General features: G+C 42.9%; 2 protein-coding genes across 9 annotated transcripts in view; one reads left to right on the top strand and one right to left on the bottom strand.

The window, feature by feature from the left end:
* CDH24 (cadherin 24) overlaps positions 1 to 12,732 on the top strand; it is a 132,547-nt gene extending 119,815 nt beyond the window's left edge. Inside the window, exons 10-12 of one of the 2 annotated variants that reach the window (XM_056526914.1) lie at positions 9,810 to 9,918; positions 10,032 to 10,280; positions 11,840 to 12,732. In XM_056526914.1, coding sequence (XP_056382889.1) covers positions 9,810 to 9,918; positions 10,032 to 10,280; positions 11,840 to 12,357 — 876 coding nt within the window. In that variant the 3' untranslated portion in view covers positions 12,358 to 12,732. Of the gene's footprint in view, positions 1 to 1,766; positions 1,965 to 9,809; positions 9,919 to 10,031; positions 10,281 to 11,839 lie in introns of those variants that run through there. The other variant, XM_056526922.1, reaches the window with a different exon arrangement.
* The window catches only part of LOC130276920 (proteasome subunit beta type-11-like), an 82,470-nt gene that overhangs the window by 31,265 nt on the left and 24,597 nt on the right, over positions 1 to 26,608 (bottom strand). For 2 of the 7 annotated variants that reach the window (XR_008845300.1, XR_008845302.1), the window contains exons 1-2: positions 24,877 to 25,180; positions 21,612 to 21,690 (exon numbers count right to left, since the gene is read on the bottom strand). The exons of 2 other annotated variants lie outside the window; for them this stretch is intronic. Coding sequence is in view for 1 of the 5 variants with exons in the window: in XM_056526936.1 (XP_056382911.1) it covers positions 23,660 to 24,514 (855 nt within the window). In the remaining 4 variants the exon portion in view is untranslated. Of the gene's footprint in view, positions 1 to 21,611; positions 21,691 to 22,565; positions 25,181 to 26,608 lie in introns of those variants that run through there. 3 more of the 7 variants (XR_008845299.1, XR_008845301.1, XM_056526936.1) reach the window with 3 other exon arrangements.

The raw sequence follows: 26,608 nt of genomic DNA, 5'->3' as shown, positions 1-26,608 counted from the left end.
ATAACCCCACATGGCATACCATTTTGGAAACTAGAGCCCTCGGGGAATGTAACAAGGGGTTAAGTGAACCTTAATACCCCACAGGCGTTTCACGACTATTGCATATGTAAAAAAAATTAAAAAAAATGTACCTAAAATGCTTCTTTTCCCAAAAACTTTACATTTTTAAAAAGGGTAAAAGCAGAAAATACCCCCCAAAATTTGAAGCCCAATTTCTCCCGAGTACGGCGATACCCCATATGTGACCCTTAACTGTTGCCTTGAAATACGACAGGGCTCCAAAGTGAGAGCGCCATGCGCATTTGAGGCCTAAATTAGGGATTGCATAGGGGTGGACATAGGGGTATTCTACGCCAGTGATTCCCAAACAGGGTGCCTCCAGCTGTTGCAAAACTCCCAGCATGCCTGGACAGTCAACGGCTGTCCGACAATACTGGGAGTTGTTGTTTTGCAACAGCTGGAGGCTCCGTTTTGGAAACCGTGGCGTACCAGACGTTTTTCATTTTTATTGGGGAGGGGAGGGGGGCTGTGTAGGGGTATGTGTATATGTAGTGTTTTTTACTTTTTATTTTATTTTTTGTGGTAGTGTAGTGTTTTTAGGGTACAGTCGCACGGGCGGGGGGTTCACAGTAGTTTCTCGCTGGCAGTTTGAGCTGTTGCAGAAAATTTGCTGCAGCTCAAACTTGCAGCCCGATATTTACTGTAAGCCTCCGCCCATGTGAGTGTACCCTGTACATTCACATTGGGGGGGACATCCAGCTGTTGCAAAACTACAACTCCCAGCATGCGCTGACAGACTGTACATGCTGAGAGTTTTAGTTTTGCAACAGCTGTAGGCACACTGGTTATGTATCACGGAGTTTGTGACCTTACTCAGTGTTTCAAAACCAGTGTGCCTCCAGCTGTTGCAAAACTGCAACTCCCAGCATGTACGGTGCATGGTGTAAGGTGACTGCTGGGAGTTGTAGTTTGCAACAGCTGGAGGCACACCGGTCGTGAAACACTGAGTTAGGTAAAAAAAAAACTCTAAGTTTCACAACCAGTGTGCCTTCAGCTGTTGCAAAACTACAACTCTCAGCAGTCACCGACAGCCAACGGGCTGTCAGAGACGGCCCCGAACAGCCAGTAATTCCGGGTCACCGGGTCACTGGAGACCCGATTGACCCGGAATCGCCGCAGATCGCTGGACTGAATTGTCCAGCGATCTGCGGCGATCGCCGACATGGGGGGGCATAATGACCCCCCTGGGCGATATGCCAGGATGCCTGCTGAATGATTTCAGCAGGCATCCGGCTCCGGTCCCCAACCGGCTAGCGGTGGGGACCGGAATTCCCATGGGCGTATGGATACGCCCTGCGTCCTTAAGGACTCGGGATGCAGGGCGTATCCATACGCCCTGCGTCCTTAAGAGGTTAATATAAATTTTTACCTGGGGTGCCCAAACTTTTGATCCCCACTGTATATATTATTGCAGGTGTTAATATGTTATATATTATTGCAGTTGTAACCTGAATAATATATAACCGATTTGTTGGTTCTACTGTTTTAAAGTGCCTTGCAAATGTATTCACCCCCTTGACTTTTTTCGTATTTTGGTACATTACAGCCTTAAGTTCAATGTTTTGTTAATCTGAACTTCATGTGGTGGATCAGAACACAATAGTCCAAGTTGGTGAAGTGAAATGAGAAAAATATATCAATAAAACTATTGTTTAGAAATAGAAAACAGAAAATTAATGTGTGTATGTATTTACCCCCTTTCTTAGGAAGCCCATAAAAAGCTCTGGTGCAACCAATTACCTTCAAAAGTCACATAATTAGTGAAATGATGTCCACCTGTGTGCAATCTAAGTGTCACATGATCTTTCATTACATATACACACCTTTTTTGAAAGGCCCCAGAGGCTGCAACATCTAAGCAAGAGGCATCAGTAACCAAACACTGCCATGAAGACCAAGGAACTCTCCAAACAAGTAAGGGACAGTGGGGGAGATTCAACAAAACCTGTGCAGATGTATAGTGGTGCAGTTGCCCATAGCAATCAATCAGATTGCTTCTTTTATTTTTAAAGAGACCTGTAAAAAATGAAAGAAGCAATCTGATTAGTCCCAATGTTGTTGAGAAGTACAAGTCAGGGTTAGGTTATAAAAAAATATCCGAATCTTTGATCATCTCCAGGAGCACCATCAAATCTATCTTAACCAAATGGAAAGAACATGGCACAACAGCAAACCTGCCAAGAGACGGCCGACCACCAAAACTCACAGGCCGGCAAGGAGGGCATTAATCAGAGAGGCAGCACAGAGACCTAAGGTAACCCTGGAGAAGCTGCAGATTTTCACAGCAGAGACTGGAGTATCTGTACACAGGACAACAATAAGCCATACGCTCCATAGAGTTGCTGTTCATGGCAGAGTGGTCAGAAGAAAGCCATTACTTTCAGCTAAAAACAAAAAGGCACGTTGTGAGTTTGCAAAAAGGCATGTGGGAGACTCCCCAAAATGTATGGAGGAAGGTGCTCTAGTCTGATGAGACTAAAATTTAACTTTTCGGCCATCAAAGTAAACGCTATGTCTGGCACAAACCCAACACATCACATCACTCAAAGAACACCATCAGCCGGGACTGGGAAACTGGTCAGAGTTGAGGGAAAGATGTTACATACAAGGAAATTCTTGAGCAAAACCTGTACCACTCTGTGCATGATTTGAGGCTAGGACGGAGGTTCACCTTACAGCATGATAATGACCCCAAACACACTGCTAAAGCAACACTTGAGTGGTTTAAGAGAAAACATGTAAATGTGTTGGAATGGCCTAGTCAAAGCCCAGATCTCAATCCAATACAAAACCTGTGGTCAGACTTAAAGGGGTACTCCGCCCCTAGACATCTTATCCCCTATCCAAAGGATAAGGGATAAGATGTCAGATCGCCGGGGTCCCGCTGCTGGGGACCCCAGGGATCGCTGCTGCAGCACCCCGCTATCATTACTGCGCAGAGCGAGATCGCTCTGCACGTAATGACGGGCAATACAGGGGCTGGAGCATCGTTACGTCACGGCTCCGCCCCTCGTGACGTCACGGCCCGCCCCTGTCAATACAAGTCTATGGGAGGGGGCGAGGCGGTCCTCACGCCCCCTGCCATAGACTTGCATTAAGGGGACGGGCCGTGATGTCATGAGGGGCGGAGCCATGACGTCACACTGCTCCGGCCCCTGTATCGCCCATCATTACGCACAGAGCGAACTCGCTCTGTGCAGTAATGATGGCGGGGTGCCGCAGTGGCGATCCCCGGGGTCCCCAGCAGCAGGAACGCGGCGATCTAACATCTTATCCCTTATCCTTTGGATAGGGGATAAGATGCCAGGGGCGGAGTACCCCTTTAAAGATTGCTGTTCACAAGTGCAAACCATCCAACTTGAAGGAGCTGGAGCAGTTTTGCAAGGAGGAATGGGCAAAAATCTCAGTGGTAAGATGCGGCAAGCTCATAGAGACTTATCCAAAGCGACTTGGAGCTGTGATTGCCGCAAAAGGTGGCTCTACAAAGTATTGACTGTAGGGGGGTGAATAGTTATGCACATTGACTTTTTCTGTTATTTTGTCCTATTTGTTGTTTGCTTCACAATAAAATAAAATAAAAACATCTTCAAAGTTGTGGGTATGTTCTGTAAATTAAATGATCAAAATCCTCGAACAATCCATGTTAATTCCAGGTTGTGAGGCACCAAAATACGTAAAAAGTCAAGGGGGTGAATACTTTTGCAAGGCGCTGTAAATGTTGTAGACATGTAGAAAAAGGAAAAAATCCAGCTCCCAGAAAAAATTAACACTTAATGTTTACTTGGTGCATATTAAAATGGCATTCCGATAACGGAAAGTGACATGTCACTCAATAAAAAACAAGAGTGAAACGCCAATGCTAAGCTCTTAGTCATGGCAGTGATACCATCCAACTGGGGGGTTTAAAAACAAAAGTACAAATAACAAAATCCCCATTTCAGATCCACCTACTAGCTTCTCAGAGCCGGAACTGACGTTACACCTTCCAGACGTCAGCTACGGTACAATAGTGAGGATTAATGATAATGAGGTTAACACTTGCACCCAGCTCTTCGCAACAAGTAATTGCATAAAGCTGTGTATATGGTTGTCCATACTAGCTGACTATCGCACAGTGTGAAAAGTGGCCGTATAAATGACAAACAGCCACACACCTTAGAGCAGTGATGGTGAACCTTTTTGAGCCCGAGTGCCAAAACCGTAATGCACGCCAATTTTTTTTACCCTCAAAGTGCCAGCTCAGTAATTAAATCAGAATACTGAGGTTTAAGTTTAGAAAAAACAACTCATACAGTTGCCATAACTAATTAACTTCTTTTGTTGTGTGTGTTTGAGGGGTGCTGTGTCTGTGAGGTGCTGTGTTTGAGGGGTGCAGTGTGTGTCTAAAGGTGCTGTGTGTTTGAGGGGTGATGTGTGTGTGTGTTTGTGTTTGAGAGGTGCTGTGGGTGTGTTTGTGTGTTTGAGGGGTGATGTGTGTGGAGGGTGCTATGGGTGCTGTGTGGGGGTCTGCTGTGTTTATGTGGGTGTGTGGGGGATGGGTTGCTGTGTGGGGTAGGTGCTGTGTGTGTGGGAGTAGGGGTGCTGTGTGTGGGGGGGGGGGGGTTAGGGGTGCTGCAGATTATTTATTTTTAATACATTTAGAAATGCTCATTTATTTATTTTTAAAGGTGCTGTGTGTTTGAGGGGTGCTGTGTGTTTGTCTGTGGGGTGTTGTGTGTGTTTAAGGGGTGCTGTGTGTGGGGGGTGCTATGGGTGCTGTGTGGGGGTCTGCTGTGATTATGTGGGTGTGTGGGTGATGGGTTGCTGTGTGGGGTAGGTGCTGTGTGTGTGGGAGTAGGGGTGCTGTGTGGGGGGGGGGGGTTAGGGGTGCTGCAGATTATTTATTTTTAATACATTTAATGTATTAAATTATTTTTAACACATTTAACACATTATTTTTGCTCATTTAATTATTTTTAACAGTTACCCCCCCCCCCCCCCTCCTCTCTTCTTCTTACCTTTGGAGAAGAGGGGGGAGGACACAGTCAGCCCTGGCTGTCCAGTGGTAAGTATGGTTTCTTCCGCGCAGAATGCTGCGTGGCGTAGGGATGCTTCACACAGCCTGCTCGCAGGAGGACGGATCTTTTCCAATTCCTCCTCCAGTCTTCTGGGTAGCATAGCAGAAGTCCGGCGCCGGTGTGAGGTGGAAACTTGCGACCCGTGCAGACTTGCGACTGCTCCTTCTATGTGTGAAGGAGGACATACTCCATGGGCTGGGGATAAGGTGGGGGGACATCAAAGACTGGGGATGATTTCTATGTGTGAAGGGGGACATACTGCACGGGCTGGGGATCACAGACTGGGGATGATTTCCGCCTGTGCAGTATGTCCCCCTACACACATAGAAATCATCCCCAGTCTGTGATGTGCCCCCCACCCCCTTATCCCCCGCCCGTGCAGTATGTCCCCCTTCACATATAGAAATTATCCCCAGTCCGTGATGTCCCCCCCCCCCCCTTATCCCCCGCCAGTGCATTATGTCCTCCTTCACCCAAAGAAATCATCCCCAGTCTGTGATGTCCCCCCCTTATCCCCAGCCCAGGCAGTATGTCCCCCTTCACACATAGAAATAGGGAGGGGAGATGAGGAGCCGTGTATGTCCTCTCTCCCCTGCTCTGGCTACTTTTCCCCCTGGAAACTTGCATCCTCCGAAGGCAGAGCAGGGGGAGGGGAGATGAGAAGCCGTGTACGTCTTCTCTCCTGTGCTCTGCCTTCTTTCTCCCATGCAGACCTGCGTCCTCCGGGAGGGGGAGATGAGGGGGGCGTGGCTTCTTTCTCCCGTGCAGACCTGCATCCTCTGCTCTGCCTTCGCTCCACCCAGCTCTAGCTTCAGAGAGCTGAGGGGAGGAGCGGTCGCAAGTCTGCACAGGTCGCAAGTTTTCACCTTACACCGACGAAGCGCATCAAAAGGCATCCATGGCGAACTATGGCCGCCTGCCCACAGAGGGGGCTTGGCGTGCCACCTGTGGCTCGCATGCTATAGGTTCGCCATCACTGCCTTAGAGCTTCACAAAAAAGAAACAGAAAAACAAGAAAATCTTCCTCAGTACAAAACACTACTCATGATGAAAAATATGCTATGTTGTTGTTTTTTTCTACATATGTGGGTCCCCTAATGTGCTGCTATAAATACCTGTTTTCTAAGCCGAAGTGCGGTGGGTGCATCTTGTACGACATTATGCATTTTACTGTTCACATTGTGCGGCAGTTGAATGACACCCTGGCTTTTTATGTTTCATTTGAGTGCTTATTTTTACAATCACTGTATCTCCTCGATATGAAGTCTATTTTTGGTGTGGAAGGTAATGTGAAACATCATTTGGACATGCTCCCTTCGGATGTGAATAATAGGTGTGAGGAGAGCATTGTCCATGTCACATATTTGCTGCTTGATTATCACGGGTATGCACATAAGAGAATATTTAATGCATTTGGACTTTTATATACTATAATTGTGTGCTGAAGATAAAAGTAAATGTTGTCCTTGTACATATCTGGGCAAAAAGGCATGTGCAAACTTATGTCATAAGAAGCATCCTTGTATTGGGATGTTTTTCTGTTTGTGAAATGCTATGGTACATGACAATCTTTTGTCAAAAGCATATGACCACACTTCTTCACATTGTGCGTTAGTCAGTTGGTACACAGCTTTCGGCATATACTTGTTGTGGAGAACTATGTGGAAGTCTCAATTTAATTTACCATATGCTCAACTTGTATGCATTATGGACAGAAAACTATGTGCATATTTTTCATCAGGAGAAGTGTTTTGTACTGAGGAAGTTTTTCTGTTTCTTTTTCTGTTTGGGAAGCTCTAAGGTGTGTGGCTGTTTGTCATTTATACGGCCACTTTTCACACTGTACGATCGTCAGCTAGTACGGACAACCATATACACAGCTTGATGCAATTACTTGTTGCGAAGAGCTGGGTAAAAGTGTCAACCTCATTATCATTAATCCTCACCATTGTACCGTAGCTGACGTCTGGAAGGTGTAACGTCAGTTCCGGTTCTGAGAAGCTAGTAGGCGGATCTGAAATGGGGTTTGTGTCATTTGTATTTTTGTATTTAAACCCCTCAGTTGGATGGTATCACTGCCATGACTAAGAGCTTAGGCTTGAAACGCATCAGAGTTACTTATTGAGTGACATGTCACTTTCCGTTATCGGAATGCCATTTTAATACGCATCAAGTAAACGTTAAGTTTTCATTTTTTTATTTTTTCGGTGAATAGCAGTTCCCTGCATCCGTGCTTCCGGACTACATGGTTTAAGTGCTTGATCATATATAAAGACTCGGTGAGCTGATCTATGCTTTTTTTTTCTATTTGCTACTATTAATGTTTTAGCCATTGTTTCTTTTTAGATACCTTCGAGTTGGAGTCATACTTATCATTACTTAGACCTCAATACACATTAGACATGTGTCATACAAACCCAATGATTTTGGTGGGACCAGCTGACCATCTAGTGAACAAGAAATGTTGAATTTCCTTTTGTTCTTGGTGGAATATTCATTTGTATTCCATTGGCCAACAGCTCCCTTAACCCCTTAAGGACTTTTCTTTTTTCCTCCTTACCTTTTAAAAATCATAACCCTTTAAATTTTCCACCTAAAAATCCATAAGATGGCTTCTTTTTTGCGTCACCAATTCTACTTTGTAATGACATTAGTCATTTTACCCAAAATTTACGGTGAAACAAAAAAAAATCATTGTGTGACAAAATTAAGAGTCCAAAAGAGACCAAAAATACACTATTTTGGACATTGACCGTGCAGTTTAATTAATGATATATTTTTATAGTTCGGACATTTACGCACGCGGTGATACCGCACTTGTTTATATTGATTTTTATTTACATAGTTTTTTATATGGGAAAAGGGGGTGATTCAAACTTTTATTAAGTAAGGGGTTAAATCACATTTATTAACTTTTTTTACACTTTTTTTTTTGCAATGTTATAGCCCCCATAGGGGACTATAACATGCATTACATTTATTGCAGGCACTGATCAATGCTATGCCATAGCATTGCATTGATCAGTGCTTTCGGAGGTCGATTGCTCAAGCCTGGATCTCAGGCTTGGAGCAATCAATCGCCGATTGGACGCGCAGGAGGCAGGTAAGGGACCCTCCTGCTGCATTCTAGCTGATCGGGTCACCACGGTGGTCCCGATCAGCCTGACTGAGCTGCCGGGAAGCATATTTTTTAACTTTAGACACGGGAGAAGGCGCAGGACGTACAGGTACGCCCTGCGTCCTTAAGGAGTTATGTATATGGCTACCTTTACAGCCCCCTCACTACAGACCAAGGAGTGGTAGAGGTACCACGCGCAGCACTTATAATAGAGATACCACACGCAGAGGTACTGCACGCAGAGTGTATAATGTATTGTATTACTTTCCTACCTTATATAGGCCAGCAGTACAATAAAGATGTTATTAAAACAGTATTCCCATTTTATATAGTGACTAGCTGAATACCCGGCGTTGCCCGGTTTTTCCTTCCTAATCCTTGTTGGGAAGGAAAATCAACAAAGGAGGAAGCTTTTGACTTCCTATCCCATCCTCATATATTGTTGTCATATCCCGTCCTCATATCCCGACCTCCTATCCCATCCTCCTATCCCGTCCTCCTATCCCGTCCTCCTATCCATTCCTCCTATCCCTTCCTCCTATACCGTCCTCCTATCCCTTCCTCCTATCCATTCCTCCTATCCCTTCCTCCTATCCCGACCTCCTATCCCGTCCTCCCATCCCGTCCTCCCGTCCTCCCTTCTCGTCCTCCTATCCCGACCTCCTATCCCGTCCTCCTATCCCGTCCTCCTATCCATTCCTCCTATCCCTTCCTCCTATCTTGACCTCCTATCTCGACCTCCTATCCCGTCCTCCTATGCCGACCCGTAATATGTGTACCAGGTATTGAAATATCTCCAACCGTACGGAAGTTATGTGGGAACATACATTTCCCATTGATTTGCATGGGACGTTAAACAAAAAACCCCGACCCTCACAAATGGGGGTAGTTAAGGGTCAAATTAACTATCCTATATTTTAAGTGGACCTATAAATAACATGTGACTAAGTATTATATAAATATCTCCAGCCCTTTGGAAGTTATGCAGTAACATATATTTACCATAGACTTGTATGGGACTTTAAATAAAAACCCCGTCCCTGTCAAATGGGGGTGATTACGGGTTAAATCACCTATCCTATGTTTGTTGTTGATATATAAGTAACATGTGTGCCAAGTTTCATGTTAATATCTTTAGCCGTTTGGAAGTTTTTGTGGAACATACACACAGACACACATACACACACGTTGAGTTTTATATATATATATATATATATATATATATATATATAGATATCTAGATAGAAATATGCTACCCCTTTATGATGTCTGACCTCTGGGACCTCTACAAATCTGCTGTTGAGGTAAAAACAGTGAAGTAGAGGCAGTGCTACATTGGCGTTGCAAGTTCTTCGTTCTTAGGATCCGTTAAGTTCCCAGACTGCCACCAATCATAAAGTGATGGCATATCCTAGAGATATACTATCACTATATAAGATAGAAATACCAATATGATACATGGTTATGGTCAGGGGTAGTAGAATATACATATAGTATGAGACCCTATCGTCAGATATCATCTGTGTCCAGTCCATATAAATAATTTTTTCTCACAATTGTTCTTTGTTATATAGGTAATCCAGACAGTAAGAGTGAAAGATGCTGATATTGAAAATGGTTTTTTTCATATTCAAAGCCCTAATGCTGCATCTGATGGAAACTTCACTCTTCAAGACAACAAAGGTATTGTCCAGTCATGTCCTGCCACTTTTCCATAAAACCCATATCTTCTTTGTATGTAGAATAGGGATGTATCAAGCTAATGGGAAAATCTCCTTTTCATGTCTTACTTATAGATGGAAGTGCATCACTCCTGGTAAAACATGGTGGATTCTGGAGGTCACAAAGAGACATATTCTTAGTGCCTATAGAGATTAAAGACAGTGGAGATCCTCCTCTTAGCAGTACTGACACGCTGACCGTTTCTCTTTGTCACTGTGAGGCAGGTGGGGCTGTCTTGACCTGCCATATGACCACAGGATCAGCTGCTGGACTCAGTACACCTGCTTTGCTGGCTATATTGGCTTGTGCATTTAGCCTTCTGGGTAAATATCCAGTTGTCTTGCCATATTATTATTATTTTTTAGCAACCACTTCTTGCTGTTGAGCTGTTGTTCAAAGACATATCCAGCTAATGTCTCTTCACAACATGACCCACCTAACTGGGTCAATAAATTGTCTACCAAAACAGGCTTTTCCAATAACCTCTTTTATGACCTATAGTGATGGTAATTGCACAGTGTTTTGTAAAATCAAGTGCATGACATAATATATATATTTTGTGCAAGAGAAAGTAAGTGAACCCTTTGGAATGACCTGATATTCTGCATTCCTCTTAGCACAATCTACCAAAATTATTTAAAAAACGTATTAAATCTTGTCTTTTATTGAGAACATGACAGTGCAGAGTGCAGAGAAAGAGTAAGTGAACCTCTGTGTTAATGACTTTTCAATAAGCTGAGTGGTGTGGTTTGTATGGCTTCCATTGGGTCCATAGCTGCAAATCATGCGCTAATCTACAGTAGGTGTATTTGAGCCATTAAAGTTACCTGGAAACATTTTTAGGTACAACGCTGGCAGCTCCTATAGGCTATGAATGGAGCAGTGGTGCCCATGCATAACTGCTGCTCCATTCTTACCTAAGACTTAATTCCCATTCTAAAAACAGCAAGGGGCCCTGCAGTTGGGTGACCCCTCATTCCCTGCAATCATACACTCATCCCTTATCCTGTGGATAGGGAATAAGTCTTACTTAACCCTTTAAACCTATCAAGATGCTTTTTGGATGCAGTTTTAATATAACACTAAATAAACTGCACTGTGTAAATGCAATTAAGCCTGGTTTATGACAAGTCTGCGCTTCTCATGAAAGATTATTAGTATGACTCAATGGAAAGAACTGTTACTAGAAATACCTGAGTACATTGCTGGCTACTCCCATACACTATAATTGGAGAAGTAGCGCCCATGCATAATCGCCGCTCTTGAGTCCCATCTTCAAGATGCTTTGATAGGACCTGAAAAGGGACTATGCACACAAGGCATCCTGGAAATATTGACGAACTGAAACACATTTATGTGTCTAAAATGTCTCCCCAGTGTTATGCAAGTCCTATTTTGGTTATTTGCTGAGAAAAAGCGATATAAAGGTTATTCAAATCAGGAGTTCACTTTCATTTTCTCTCTGCACTGTAGTGAATATGCTCAATAAAAGACATGAACAGTCCAACAGTTTTGAGTTAGATTGTGTTAGTCTTAAATTGTGACTTAGATTGAAATCAGACCACATTTTATTAGTATTCCAGGCAGAAGTCCATGCAATTGCAAGGGTTAACTTACTTTTTCTGTGTGCATATCTGTTACATTTCTTGGCCTCATGAAGGAACCAGAATTGTCACTTACAAAGTTCCTGATGTTTCTGATGATGATGACATTAATAATACTTATAAAACTTCTCTTCTCTCTTCATCCCCTTTTTACATTCTTTTGTTTTCTTTTAACTTTTTACTTAAAACCATCTTCTTGATATTTATTTTCACCCTTTCATTGTAATCTTGTACATTCTTATCAACCGCGTTCTACACATCATCATATTCCACATCAGCCCTGGTGTCCCTTTTCTACTTGCAGCGAAGACACAAGCCATCGCCTCTATCTTTGTGTGAGGATGAAGATATAAGAGAGAATATCATTACTTATGATGATGAAGGTGGTGGAGAGCAAGACACTCAGGCTTTTGACATGTCAGCCTTGCAGCCTCCACAGACGGGCCTCACTGGAGGTTTCTTCCACCCCCCTCGAATGGATGTTCTCCCTCGAGTTCCTCACCCACCAGCACCACGCTCACCTCAAACTGCTCCTGTTGACGTGCAACGATTTTTGGCACTTCGATTGAGAGAAGCAGATAGAGACCCTGTGGCGCCACCCTATGACTCCATCCAGGTATATGGTTTTGAGGGTGGAGATTCCTCAGCTGGATCACTAAGCTCTTTGACCAGCAGCTCTGGAGGTTTAGGAGAGGAAGAACTTGTGGGTGAAGACATATGGGAATGGGGCCCCCATTTCAGGACCCTAGCAGAAATCTATGGAGCGAAAAGAAGAAACTCTACTACAGAAGATTAAAACTCTTGTTGCCAAATGATTGTTTACTTTTTTTCTCGTGAGTGACCTGCAGAATGATCATTGTTTTCCTCCTTTCAGCAGAGAGGCATAAAATATCAGACGTGAGTTCCTTTCCTTCCCAGAAAGAACGGCAGACTTGTAGAAAGAGAACCACAGAATAATCATTGTGCTTCCAGAAACCATCTTGGTTCTGGTGTGAGGGTCATGCAGACATTAAAAGTTCCTAGAGGTATTGTGTTTACAGAATTGCATTAAACTCCAGTCTTCCCACCGCTTGCTGCGGGTGTCTCAGACACAGTCAGACGTGTGCCATTTGTGGAAAGCAAACATTTTATTTTCAAAATAAAAAGCTTAAATAAGCAAATTATTATGTCAGGGTGTATAATATGTGAGAGTGTATTTTCTGTGCGTGTTTGTTTACCAACACTGTGAATATGTTTGTGTTCATAGAAGCAAGATAGGAACCAGTAAGTCTCTGGTTAATTTCCTTCGACTATTATTTTTTTTTTACTACAGATGTCATTAGTTCCTGTGACTGGATAGACTGCATTGTAATAAATATTGGTTCAGCACACAAACTGGCTGGCCCCATGAGTGAGTGTGCATGTTGAGTTTTGTTAATCTCGGAATTTACATTGCAGAATAGCTTATGATATTAGGTTTGAAAAGTCTGTTTTAACCAAGACAATATTCACTAAAGCATAATTGATTTCAGTCCTAAATCATTCCATGTGTGAACCAGTTGTTTGTGCTCCCTCATGCATTGTCACTTTAGTTACAGTGAAAGAAATCAAATAAAAGTGTCTGACATGATCTCCTTCAGTAAATCTAGGCTGTCTTGGATGAATAAGTCATAAGTCTTTAGATGTGTTACATTCCGAAAGTAAGAGTATGTGCTCTATCTTTGATAGCAAGAACAAAGAATTATTAGAGATCTCTTCAAAAGCATCTGTGGAGAATCGAAGCCAAAGCTTTTTAAAAACGATGGCATTACCTGTTTTATTCCGCCTGGAACAGAATTGAAGCCGTTTTTCTTGTGTACAATTAGAGGTATGTAGATACAGTCAGCTGCAAACTGCTGACCACGTCTTTTGCGCCAAAAGATTTTAAGTTACCAGAGTCTGCGCAGTTACCAGGCAAGGTAGCAAATAAATCTAAGTCCTTGCGCGGCAATTGTGCAGAGATATAGATTAAATTAATGCGTACGGCGCATGCGCGAACTCGGAACCAGTTCCGAGTTTGCGCAAACATCCGACATGATGATAAACATGCATATACCCTCGCGCATGCGCGATGTAGAAGCAGCAGCATGGAGGTAATAGACTACAGGGCATTGGCGCATGCGCCGCGCACACTGAAGACGTCTTGCTGATGTCATCACGTGACCTCCGATACATAGTACCCACTCTGACCAATACAGAATAAGACACATACGTGTCATATCGTGATAGGCTAGAACTGATGCACTAGTGATGCGCTCAGGATGTACGTCACATCAAAACACATAAAAGGAGAATATCCCGGCACTGCGGCCATTAGCCGGACTCCCTTGAGAAAGTCAGCGTGGCCTGACGAAACGTCGGGGGGCGGATGGATAGCACTACCTTTTAATAAGCAGCCAGCAGCGATATATTAGTGAATGTCCACAGCTTATAGCTGAATATTGTAGAACTACTTAGCAATTTATAGGACTTTCACAGTGACGTGACTGAGCTTTGGCTGTGTTTTTAATGAGCACATACACAGTTTTTGTTTCCATATCACATTTTAAATTATCGAAATAAAGCATTGGGAATTTTAATACATTTAGGGGGGATTTCTAGTTTTAGGGTTAACCCCTTTTGGGGGGGCACCCCTAAAAGTTGTTGTTTAGATTAATGCCCTGGAATCCTCAGGAGTATTTGTTGTTTAAAAGATTTTAAGTGACCAGGTATTTTATAGTGCAACAGCTCATTAGAATCAATAACTATCTCATGTAAAAGACTCAAAACCACAAGAAATAGGAAGACGAGTCAAATATATACACATAACACAAAGAATGGTCCAGATTCATATGTGTTCACAGCCATCTTCAACAACCAAACTTTCTTATTTTTATGTATTTATTTTTCTTTCTTTGTTATTATTCATAAGGGATCCCCTTTTTTTCCTGTTTTTGCTCAGCAGTGCTGATAGAATGCAAAGTCTGTTACCTAGCAACAGGTTAGTAAGTGACTACACTGGAATTCCTTGCTCCTGTGGAGACTAAAGTAGTCACCTGCTGGTCACAAGGGCTGAGGACATGTAGTGATAATGTGCTGTCAGCCCTTCTGCTTTCAGGATGGTTGGGGTCATTAGAGCAGGATAGAAGAGAACTACATAAAGCTATTCTTTTTTTTTTTTTTTAACACATGCAGATTTAATATGGATATGGGGGGCAAACTGGTGAGAGACATTTTATTGTCAAAGTTATTCTTTTTACAACATTTGCAAATAAAAAAGGGAAAGAAATATAACAGCAATAATAAACTCCCAGCATAAAATGCTGATTTTATTCATTGCTGCAATCACCTCAAGGCACTAAAAGATTCAATATGTTATGGGATGTTATTAAGTTGGCCACATTACTGCGATTCCCAAATATACAAATATATAGCCCAAGGAATCATATTGCAGGAAGGAACAATCTAAATGCATGGAATGCATGCTATAGACTAGTGGTCTTCCATCTGCAGACCTCCAGATGTTCCAAAACTACAACTCCCAGCATGGGGGGGCCCCTCTTCTCCGCGCTCCGGGCCTGCCCCGGACTAGTGACGTTGCCTTGACGACGACGCACAGGGACGCTTTGCATGAACGTCCCTGTGCGTCGTCGTGAAAATGGACAGCCCGGAACGACTAACCCTCGCCACCGGATGGTCCATGCAGCATAGATGGCCCGGACCAGCTCACCCTTCCTACCCACCGAGGGGAGGTGAGTAAAAAACTAAAGGGGGGGTCTGGATGATGATGAAGGCCGCAGTGGTCTTCAACCTGCGGACCTCCAGAGGTTTCAAAACTACAACTCCCAGCATGCCCGGACAGCCGATGTTTGTAAGCACAATTGTTTATAAAAGCAAGAGAGAGCGCTCCATAGCGTAATACCACCCGGGTAGGTATAGCATAAGAAGTAATTATACGAGCCTCTTACCCCAGGTGGTTGTGCAAACTCACACACAACAACGGTAAGCGTGAATGAGCGGAAAGGTCCAGTCTGCAGCCTCCCAACCAAGTGAACAGCAACTGGGAATAGATTTCCTAGGGGTGGTGGGTCTCCACAGCGCTGACCAAGGACGGACACGTCAGGTAATTAGAAGGTAGCTTTATGTGGATAATGCAACTCCTTTCACCGCGCTTGCGTGGCTTCATCAGGCCTGATGAAGCTGTGCAAGCGCGGTGAAACGCGTTGCATCATCCAAATAAAGCTACCTTCTACTTACCTGACGTGTCCGTCCTTGGTCAGCGCCGTGGAGACACAGTTGTTTATAGCCTGTTGGTTTGAAATCCATGTACCTTGTTTGGATCATCTATTTCAAGTCTATGTTCCCTAATCTGTGGCTGGCAGGCTATACTCAGAGTTGTAATTTTGTCAATGTTCCCCAATCTGTGGCTGACAGGCTATACTCAGAGTTGTAATTTTGTCAATGTTCCCCAATCTGTGGCTGGCAGGCTATACTCAGAGTTGTAATTTTGTCAATGTTCCCCAATCTGTGGCTGGCAGGCTATACTCAGAGTTGTAATTTTGTCAATGTTCCCCAATCTGTGGCTGGCAGGCTATACTCAGAGTTGTAATTTTGTCAATGTTCCCCAATCTGTGGCTGGCAGGCTATACTCAGAGTTGTAATTTTGTCAATGTTCCCCAATCTGTGGCTGGCAGGCTATACTCAGAGTTGTAATTTTGTCAATGTTCCCCAATCTGTGGCTGGCAGGCTATACTCAGAGTTGTAATTTTGTCAATGTTCCCCAATCTGTGGCTGGCAGGTTATACTCAGAGTTGTAATTTTGCAACAGGTTGGGAACCACCGAAAAGTTGTCTTCCAGATATAGTGTGTTTTCTTAGTTGAACTTTGCACAATGTACTATATCTTTGGAATAGACACATCATAGCTTAGAAAAGAAAAAATAACATACATTCCACATTAGTGGTTATTGGTGACTTTAAATTACTGAATTAGACTGTTTAATGTGGAGTAACTAAAGGATTATCAGTCTTCAAGGTATGACTTTTTGGATGCTGCTGGTATGCCTCTGAATTTGAATTATTCTGTTCTTATCAATATTTAGATCGTGCATAGAGCTCAGAGAGTGTCAAGGAGGCAGTGTTGAGCCAAAGGATACAGGCCTCTTTCCTTCCCCACCCCTCCCTGCCTTGAATGATTGACATGAATGGCTCAGTGCTGGCAGAAGAGCCCAGGATGTCAATCAATGAAGACATGTAGAAAAGAGAAAAAAGAGACAGGGAGAGGATAGCGCCTCGCGTAATTCAGTGGGATAATCCCGGTCCACAACCCCAATGTTAGTGGTACTCACCTGGGGTATGGCTCGATATGTGCATATCTCCCCTCCGTGTGGGGTCAGATGGTCTCTGGCTGCAGCCTGCAGGTTCCAGCCGGGTCCTCGATGAGAGGTCGGCAGAGAGGTCTTACTGTAATTCTTGCAATTGAGAAAGGGGGAACTTACCCTCGAAACGCGTTTTGCATGTCCATATCTCAGTTTATGTTACAATAAATGAGATTTTAATTATAAGACTGAAGCTTCATTCCAATCTCTACAAGGCAGCGCCACCGCAGACCATTTTTTTGCAATCTTTTTTGCACTATTCCACAAATCAATGAAGACAGTAAGGGGTAGGGGAGGGATCAGGTGTGCATCCTGCTGCTCAGCACTGCCTCCTTGACACTTGAGCTCTGAGCATGATCTAGAGCTGACAGATTCCCTTTCATGTACTGCTACATTTCACAATTGAAGCTGCTGTTTCTGTTACGCCGAGCGCTCCGGGTTCCCGCTCCTCCCCGGAGCACTCGCAGCGTTCTCCTGTTCGCAGCGCCCCGGTCAGACCCGCTGACCGGGAGCGCTGCGATAATGTCCCTAGCCGTGATGCGATCCGCGATGCGGAACGCGCCCGCTCGCGATTCGCATCCCGGCCCGCTTACCAGACTCGCTCCCCGTCTGTTTGGCCCGGCGCGCGCGGCCCCGCTCCCTAGGGCGCGCGCGCGCCGGCTCTCTAACATTTAAAGGGCTAGTGCACCAATGATTGGTGCCTGGCCCAATCAGTCTGATTAGCTTCCACCTGCTCCCTGTCTATTTAACCTCACTTCCCCTGCACTTCCTTGCCGGATCTTGTTGCCATTGTGCCTTGAGAAAGCGTTCCCAAGCCAGTGATCCTGACCTCTTGCTGTTGCCCCTGACTACGATCCTTGCTGCCTGCCCTGACCTTCTGCTATGTCCGACCTTGCTCTTGCCTAATCCCTTGTACCACGCCTATCTCAGCAGTCAGAGAGGTTGAGCCGTTGCCGGTGGATACGACCTGGTTGCTACCGCCGCTGCAAGACCATCCCGCTTTGCGGCGGGCTCTGGTGAATACCAGTAGCAACTTAGAACCGGTCCGCCGGCACGGTCCACGCCAATCCCTCTCTGACACAGAGGATCCACCTCCAGCCTGCCGAATCCTGACAGTTTCTTAGTAGATGCACAACAAATGAAATGTCTGAGGATTTAAACTATTACTGCAGGATATCCACAGCTAACACAATATCGCTGGCTATGTAAACCCATTCGCAAATACAAGGTTATGGCATTATGAGTAGGAAGGCATCACAATTTTTCATCCAAAATAAATATAGCATACAAAGCATATCTAGTTCTGAAAGCAGATATCGGATCTGAAAGTCTCAGCAGTTTGACATCCTGTGTTAAATTTATTAGTTGGAGACCCTTCTTACAAAAAGGGACTGCACTAAGCATATTGCATATTGCACCACTGTTGGGACCACCAGTGATCATCTGTGGAAAAATTATTGACAAAAAAAAAAAGCAAATAAGATGCACTCAGCTTACTACAGATATCACTCAATGATCTGAGTGACAGTACCCTGTCTTTTAACACTATGACAAATATTATACAATCGATACAGATTGTAATGTAATTGTAACAGCTGGAGTAGTGGATCTGCTGTATCACTGTGGGCGTTGGTGGAAGCCGCACCAGGGAGCGGAGTATAAGGAGCCGCTGATCTTCACCAGAGCCCGCCGCAAGGCAGGACGGGCTTGCTGCGGCAGGCGAACTCCCAGGTTGCTACCCCTGGCACGACTTGCCAACAGTGGCAGCTGTGGTGAGGCGGGGTACAGATTCGTTAGGCAGGCTCGGAGTCAGGGACTGGCAGGTAGGTCAGGGCAGGCGGCGAGACACAGTGGTCAGATCCAGCAGGGATCAAGGGGAAGTACGTCCCATTTATTGGGTCAGCACCCAGAGCCAGCGAGAGCAACAAAACGCGGCGAGGTAAGTAAAAGCAGGGACCGCGAGCCGCAGCGACATCCGAGCCTGCCACATTGCAGGGGAACGAGGAAGGCGTGCGCCCGTGGCCGGCAAGCCGAACCGCAGGACCGCACGTTACAGTAATAAGTGAGATTGTGCGATCATAAGACCATATAATTAAGCCAGATCCCCTTTGCTATTAGCTATAGTAGGTGAAACTTACACAGGTCCACTCTATCCAGAGGATTAGTATTGCTACCAGTTCATTCAAGTGTCATGGGAAGAGTATAGAACTTGAAACTAACGGAATACCATCTGACATTTGGGTGGCAGAACCATATTGGGGCCCAGTTTTATTTTTGCTATGAGGCCCTCTCTGTACAGATTACTGGCAGCAGACATCATGTATTGTTTGCCCTTTCCCTTTTGCCCTGTTTGGAAATACTGGTTAGATCTAAAATACGCACTGATCTGAGCTGGCATTGTACTCATTAATTAGAATGGGGATTTTCTTGCAGGAATAATTTTTAATCCTAGCAACTTGATGTTACCATATTCCCCAATTGTGCTACTTGGTAGGCATTCAGACACATTTATCGCCATCTCATGTCTGGCATATATGTGCACCAGCACTTCAATAAATTAGATTCCGGGATCTAAGCTTTTATCCCCTATCCAGAGGATAGGGGATACAATGTCTGATAGTGGGGGGCTCATTGCTTAGACCCCCCACGATCTCCCTGCAGCACCCGCATTGTATGCGGGGCTGCTTCTCCAGTGTTGGAAACTACCGGATTTATGAGACTGGAGACGTGACATAACACCACGCCCCCTCCATTCATGTCTATGGGAGGAGGCGTTACGTCACATCTCCAGTCTCAGAAACCCGGAAGTTTCCGACACTGGAAACGCAACCCCGCATACAGTGCGGGTGCTGCAGGGAGATCGCTGGGGTCCCAGCAGTCGGCCCCCCATGATCAGACATTGTATCCCCTATCCTCTGGATAGGGGATAAAAGCTTAGATCCCGGAAAACCCCTTTAAGACCCCTTTTTACATTTTGTCTTTAATTAAAGGTAGGACTAAACGTACGCACAGAACACTCTCAGTTTTCCTGTGCTGCATCCCTCTCTTCACTCCCTATCTCTCCTCCTCCTTTTATTACCGGTGGACAGGACATATTCTATTGGGACTGATAAACACATGTGTGGGTGGAATACCGAGTTGCTTCTTAAGCTGCTAGTTAGTTTGGTGTGTTTATATAAGATTGCAGGAAAGTGAAATTATCAGTCTATTGGATTTTCACATAAAAGCTATGCATTTTTTCTAGCACATTAATTGGTTTTCCTGTGTCTTCAGAACGTATAGTTATGATAAGAACATAATGTAACCATTGGTCGGTATGGTAATATTAGTATACGTTGTGAATGCTAAATACTAGTCAACTCCATACTATTAGCAAAAGTAATGGTGGCAAAGCATTATGGGAACATAGGACTGATTGTATGATCATAACTGATCATACATTAGAGTCAAGTAACACTTGTTTATTCTGAGAATAAAATATATTAAAGGGACCCTGCCATGAATAGAATATGAATATTTGCACTAAGGGTGATAAAAAAAATTTTAAGTAGACCATGAAGTGATGATCACAGACCAGGAGAGAACTGCAAATCCCTTAAATCCTATATGAGAGAAGGCAGAGCTAATGGAAAGCATGTGGAGGACTATGTCATGCAATCCAGCTAGAAGAACCGATCATTTATGGTTTTATAGTTTATGCAGCAAGGTTTTTTGGTACTTTGAAACCATAACTTGCTTTCCAGTGTACCATTTTAGGTAATGTCTTTTTCCGTTGTATGTGTCTTTTTTCTTGCTTTATGTTATTTTTTATTTATACATTAGAAAGTAATATACATTTAAGAGATGCATAGCGAGTGAGCATGTAAATTTCCAGTTGTATGTTAATAAATGCTGTTTCTGTAACTCCCATACACTGATAAGGAGGGACAAAGTACTCGGGACCCACATACTAGTGATAAATGGGGAACTTGGTGATGTTGCCTTTAGTGATAGCAACTGATAATAGAATTATATTTTTTTTGTTTGTTTGTTTTTTGAGTCAAAGCCTTTAGTGAATCCAATACTGAAAAAGTAGGCTGGGCTTTACAGGGGCATGCCCTCCCTCAGCCCCACAGATTAACCATAATTTGTGCCTGTAATTGCCGTAAATTATGCCAGGAGACTACTTCCACTCATGAAGTAGATTTCAAAGTCTGGCACATGGACAGTGCGAGAGATACACCAAATTTATTAAGAGGCTGCATTTTTAAAAATTTGGCACATCCTACATCAGAGGTCTGTTACTTAAGATTAAAGTTGTATAAATTGCTGCAGGTTTTTCACATTTTTACAGCTGTTTTTTTTTTTTTTTTTGTTTTTTAACGTTTTACTGTTGGATTTTGTTATTTTGCCTTGTATCTCTTACTTTCAGCTACAAATAATGAACATTTTTTATATAATGTGTGCACTGACAGCTCCTTTTACATACACTTTAATACAACACAATTTTTACGCCTGCATTTAAAAAAAATTATGTATTGTTTTATACTGTTTGAATACGGACGCTATACTACTTTAGATAGTTTAAGTTTATAAGCTATTTCAATGCATCTAAAATACTCAATGAATACACAATGACATGATAGTCTTGATTATAAAATATCCTACTGTTTTGTGTATACATTTCATCTACAGACCTTTGTATCTATGTGGTTACAGGCAACAAACAAACCCTGTATGAAGCCAGATCTTGCTGTTCTCCCCCTCCTCTACTGTCTGTAGATTAGAAAGAAGGAGAGGTCAGATGGAAAAGATTGGCTTCATTTTTCCTTATACATAGCTTTTGCATTTATACAGTTTATTTACTTCAGGTATCAGGGTCCCTTGAAGGCTGGGTGACATGACGGTATCTGCTATAATTGGGTATCGCTTTTGAAAATCCAGCATATGTTAGGCTAGGATTCCACTTGTTTATTTTTTTCCTGTGTTTTTTTCACAGAAGAAAACTCCAGTGCAATTTCCTGTGTTTTTTTCTGCAGTTTTTTCTGAAGTTTTTGCATTTGAGGCCCATTAGTACCTGTACTAATAGACATATCGCCCCGGGTGTCACTCCTGATACCCAATGCAATCGTCCATAATATAGCAGAGATGCGGAGAGGCTCAGCACTATAGTCCGGCCAGCCAGTGATGTGAATAGAAATTCACCTGATTCATTCATATTTTCTGCTCAGAGTGGGGATTGGCCGGATGGTTGCAGCCAATCCCCGCTCTCAGAGGGAAATATGAATGAGTGATGTTCTATTCATATCACTGGCCGGAGTATAGTGCAGAGATGCGAGTGATGTATAGAGCCTCTCTGCATCTCTGCAATAGATAGGACGATCGCGTCGGATATCAGGAGTGACACCTGCTGTGATCTGTCCTTAACTGCAGGTACTACTACTCTCAACAAGAGCACACTCTGCTCCATGCTGGGAGCTGTAGTACCTGCATTAATAGAAAGATCGCAGCGAGTGTAACTTCTGACACCTGTTGCGATCTGTCTATTAATGCAGGTACTACAGCTCCCAGCATGGAGCAGAGTGTCCTCCATGTTGGGAGCAGTAGTACCTGCAGTTAAGAAAAGATCACAGCGGATGTCACTCCTGAAACCCGCTGTGATCCTCCTGTATAATGAAGAATTTTTATTTAAAACAAAGGTATCTCCATCACTTTTTTGGATCGTTAAAGTCCAAAAAAGAATAAAAACTGCCTGCAAAAATGCCAAAGTTAAAACCCACGTGGCATTTTTCCTGGCATTTTTTTTACTCCCATAGAAGAGAAAAACAACACAATTTCGGTGAAAAAAACACCATAGGTTCAACATGCTGAGATTTAGCAAAACCGTCAAGGAGCTGAAAAAGAGGGGAAAAAAACGCCAAAAGGATTTAAAAAAAAACGCCAAACTGAAAAACGCAAAGTGGAAAAAGATTTTAGCATTTTCATTGATTTACAGCTAAGATCTGGCCGCAGCGTTTTTTGGCTGAAAAAACACCATGCGGCAGAATTGGCGTTTTTCTTGGCATTTTTCCACAAAAAAAAAAAAAGTGGAATTCCAGTCTTAGAGCAAGATAATTCATAACAACTGAACAGATTTCTCACAAGAGAACAACTACATCTCCAGGTAATGTTTTGATTAATGGCGAACGGCTTCTTAAACTGTTCCTGTCAAGAGACAGGTGCACTTTAAGCAGCAGCATCTACAAAGCCCAGAGCTATAAAACATGTCACAACTGAGTAATTCAAGCTACATTTAGATTAGTCTACTGTGTTTATTAAAACAACAGGTCACTATGGGTTCTTCTCAGCAAACATTCTATCAAATCACCTCTAAATACCTTTTAAGGTACTACGCATTTATAATATCTACAAGTATGCCACTGATCTCACACTTGGATAAGGTTAGACATGTATCTTATCTTGCATGGTTTAGCATTTTTCTTCCAGTGTCATTTTATGTAAACAGGTTTGCAGATATGTTGGCAGATACAGTATAATGCATGCTTTCTTTTTATTGGTAAACTTAGCTGATACAACTCAAGAGCTATATCACAACCGATAAGACATAAAAACTTAAAATATACTAGTATTATGCTGAGAAACTAGCATAACGTAAGGAACCACCATATTGTAGTACACATTAAAGAATACATTTTAGTCAGGTGGCATGCGATTTTTTGGTAAGGTTACCCTTAGGCATTACCAGTCAGGCTTTGGATTGGGGCTGTTCTTCTGATTTGATTTTGTTCTTGTTTATGAACATTTTCTTTTCCTCTTGTTCCATTTTTGCATATTGTTGCATCTGGTCTTCCCTAGGATCCCTCTCACATCCCCCTTCTCTAACCCAGTATACATCCACAAATCCTCCAGAGTAGGCATCCCTCCTCCCTGCATGGCACACTGCACGCCTGGCTAGTTGTCGGGCTTCTTCTTCCTCTATTCCAGGCCTATAACCTTCATCAATGATGCTATATGCATATGGAGAGCCTGATCCAACAGAAATAACATCAGAACAAAGACGAGTTCCATCATTGTATACGTAACAGATGCAAGGTCCATTCCGATCCCAGCCACAAAGGGTGAAGGCAGCGCAGATATCAGTTCCACGGAATGGCATCATCAAGACACTCAACATTCTGGCTGCGCCTCCAACACTTGGCATGTACCCATTCCTAACTTTATACAGCTTGCACTCTCTGGCCAATGCTCGTCCGAAGAACTGGCAGTCAGCTGAACTTCCTGATGTTGTGGCCAGAAGATGGCTGTGAATTAGAAAAGCCTTTCGGGAATCTGGGCTGCAAACAAGTTTTCCAGCAGAGGAACGTGAATCAGTTGCAACAGCAATGCCCCCTGCATAAAGGAAAGCCAAAGTGGTGGTGCCATGTGCTGGAGGAGGGGGTCCAGAGTCACGGTGGTGGGGATAAGAAGAGCCTTGAAATGTGTGAAGGAAATTCGGCAAATGTTTGTTTGCTAAATTGTAGGATGGAAAAAGGTTTAGATTATGAGATAGTCGCTGTCTTGAATTAGTTGCATCCCAGCCACAGACACTCTGCAGTGCCATTTCTTTTACGAAATTCTAGAATGAAAGCCTTTCAGTTCCTTCGAAGTATGAATTTTTATGAATGAAAATGCTGTAAATGGTGAGTCATTTATCACACTTTGAGGAGGGAAATGATATATATATACACAGATAATACAAGGTACATACTGTTTGCGGATCCATTCCATGTTTAGCTTCCCATGAAATAAGATACTTAGGCTAAAGTACATGCCAAAGCATAAAAAGGAAGAGGAGATGATAAATGAGGGGAAGCAGCTTCATGATGCTGCAGCATTAGCCCACCAAGCACATTCACTTTTTTTTTCTACTGACGCAGAGCAGTAATCGAGTACAATATATACCTTATTTACTCACGCACATACCTTAAGCAAAAGAATATCTCTGCACTCCAGACAGGTCCAATTAAAGCTGTGGTTTATTCATCCATGTCGGTGCGATGTTTCAGCTCTCTTGCAGAGCCTTTCACAAGTTATTAATTTGTCCAGCCTCCAGCTGTGGTCTGTGTATACTGTCTTTTTTTATTTTGCAACAGTATGAAATTATTATTCAGTCAATGTATAGCGATATTATTTAGTCATGGTACAATGGTATTTCGTTAATGTATGATAGTATTATTTCGTCTCAGTATGGAGATGGTATTCTGCGGTTTACAATTACTGTATATGTCTCTAGTAATGAGTTAGCACAACTGACGGAGATTAAAAGTAAAGGAAATTGTAATATTTATTGTCTCCTTCATTAACACTGGGCAATTATTGTCTCCCACAAATAAACAATTTTTGGCAATGATTGGCCGGTCTAAATGAGGCCCATTTAGACCGGCATAATATTCCAACTCGGATTCACCCTTTGGGGTAGATATAACTGAAGCACTTTGGACAGGTTCTTTAGAAGGTACTGTGGGCCTCTGTTCCTTACTGTTTGATAACAGCTCTCTCTTAACCTCTTAAGGACAATGGACGTAAATGTACGTCCTGATGCGATGGTACTTAACCCCTTGGGGACGGTACCCCTTATGACCCTAAGGACGGGAGCATTTTTTTCAAATCTGACCTCTATCACTTTATGCATTAATAACTCTGGGATTATTTTACTTATAAATTTGATTCTGATAGTTTTTTTTTTGTGACATATTCTACTTTATGTTAGTGATACATTTTCGTCAATACTTAATCAAATTCCAAAATTTGATGAAAAAATTTGAAAATTTACCATTTTTCTAACTTTGAAGCTCTCTGCTTGTAAGGAAAATAGACATTCCAAATAAATTATTTATTGATTCACATATACAATATGTCTACTTTATGTTGGCATCATAAAGTTGACATGTTTTTACTTTTGGAAGACATCAGAGAGTTTCAAAATTCAGTAGCACTTTTCTAATTTTTCACAAAATTTTCTAAATCTGAATTTTTCAGGGACCAGTTTAGTTTTGAAGTGAATTTGAAGGGCCTTCATAATAGAAATACCCCATAAATGACCCCATTATAAAAACTGCACCCTCAAAGTATTCAAAATGACATTCAGAAAGTTTGTTAACCCTTTAGGTGTTTCACAGGAATAGTAGCAAGGTGAAGGAGAAAATTCAAAATCTTCATTTTTTACACTTGCATGTTCTTGTAAACCCAGTTTTTGAATTTTACAAGGGGTAATAGGAGAAAAAGCCCCCCAACATTTGTAACCCAATTTCTCTCAAGTAAGGAAATACCTCATATGTGTATGTGTAGTGCTCTGGGAGCACAGTAGGGGGCTCAGAAGGGAAGGAGCGACAATTGGATTTTGGAGAGTGAGTTTTTCTGAAATGGTTTTTGAGGGGCATGTCACATTTAGGAAGCCCTTATGGTGCCAGAATAGCAAAAAAAAAAAAAAAAAAAACACAAGGCATACTATTTTGGAAACTACACCCCTCAAGGCATGTAACAAGGGGTACAGTGAGCCTTAACACCCCACAGGTGTTTGATGGCTTTTCTTTAAAGTCTGATGTGCAAATTAAATTTAAAAAAATTCACTAAAGTGCAGTTTTTTCTTAAATTTACAAAGGGTAATGGGAGAAAATGCCCCCCAAAATTTGTAACCCCATCTCTTCTGAGTATG

This window comes from Hyla sarda, chromosome 1 (genome assembly GCF_029499605.1).
Source record: "Hyla sarda isolate aHylSar1 chromosome 1, aHylSar1.hap1, whole genome shotgun sequence".
NCBI classification, from domain to species: domain Eukaryota; kingdom Metazoa; phylum Chordata; class Amphibia; order Anura; family Hylidae; genus Hyla; species Hyla sarda.
Note: the sequence above shows the minus strand (reverse complement) of the source record. Positions and strands in the feature narration are given on the sequence as shown.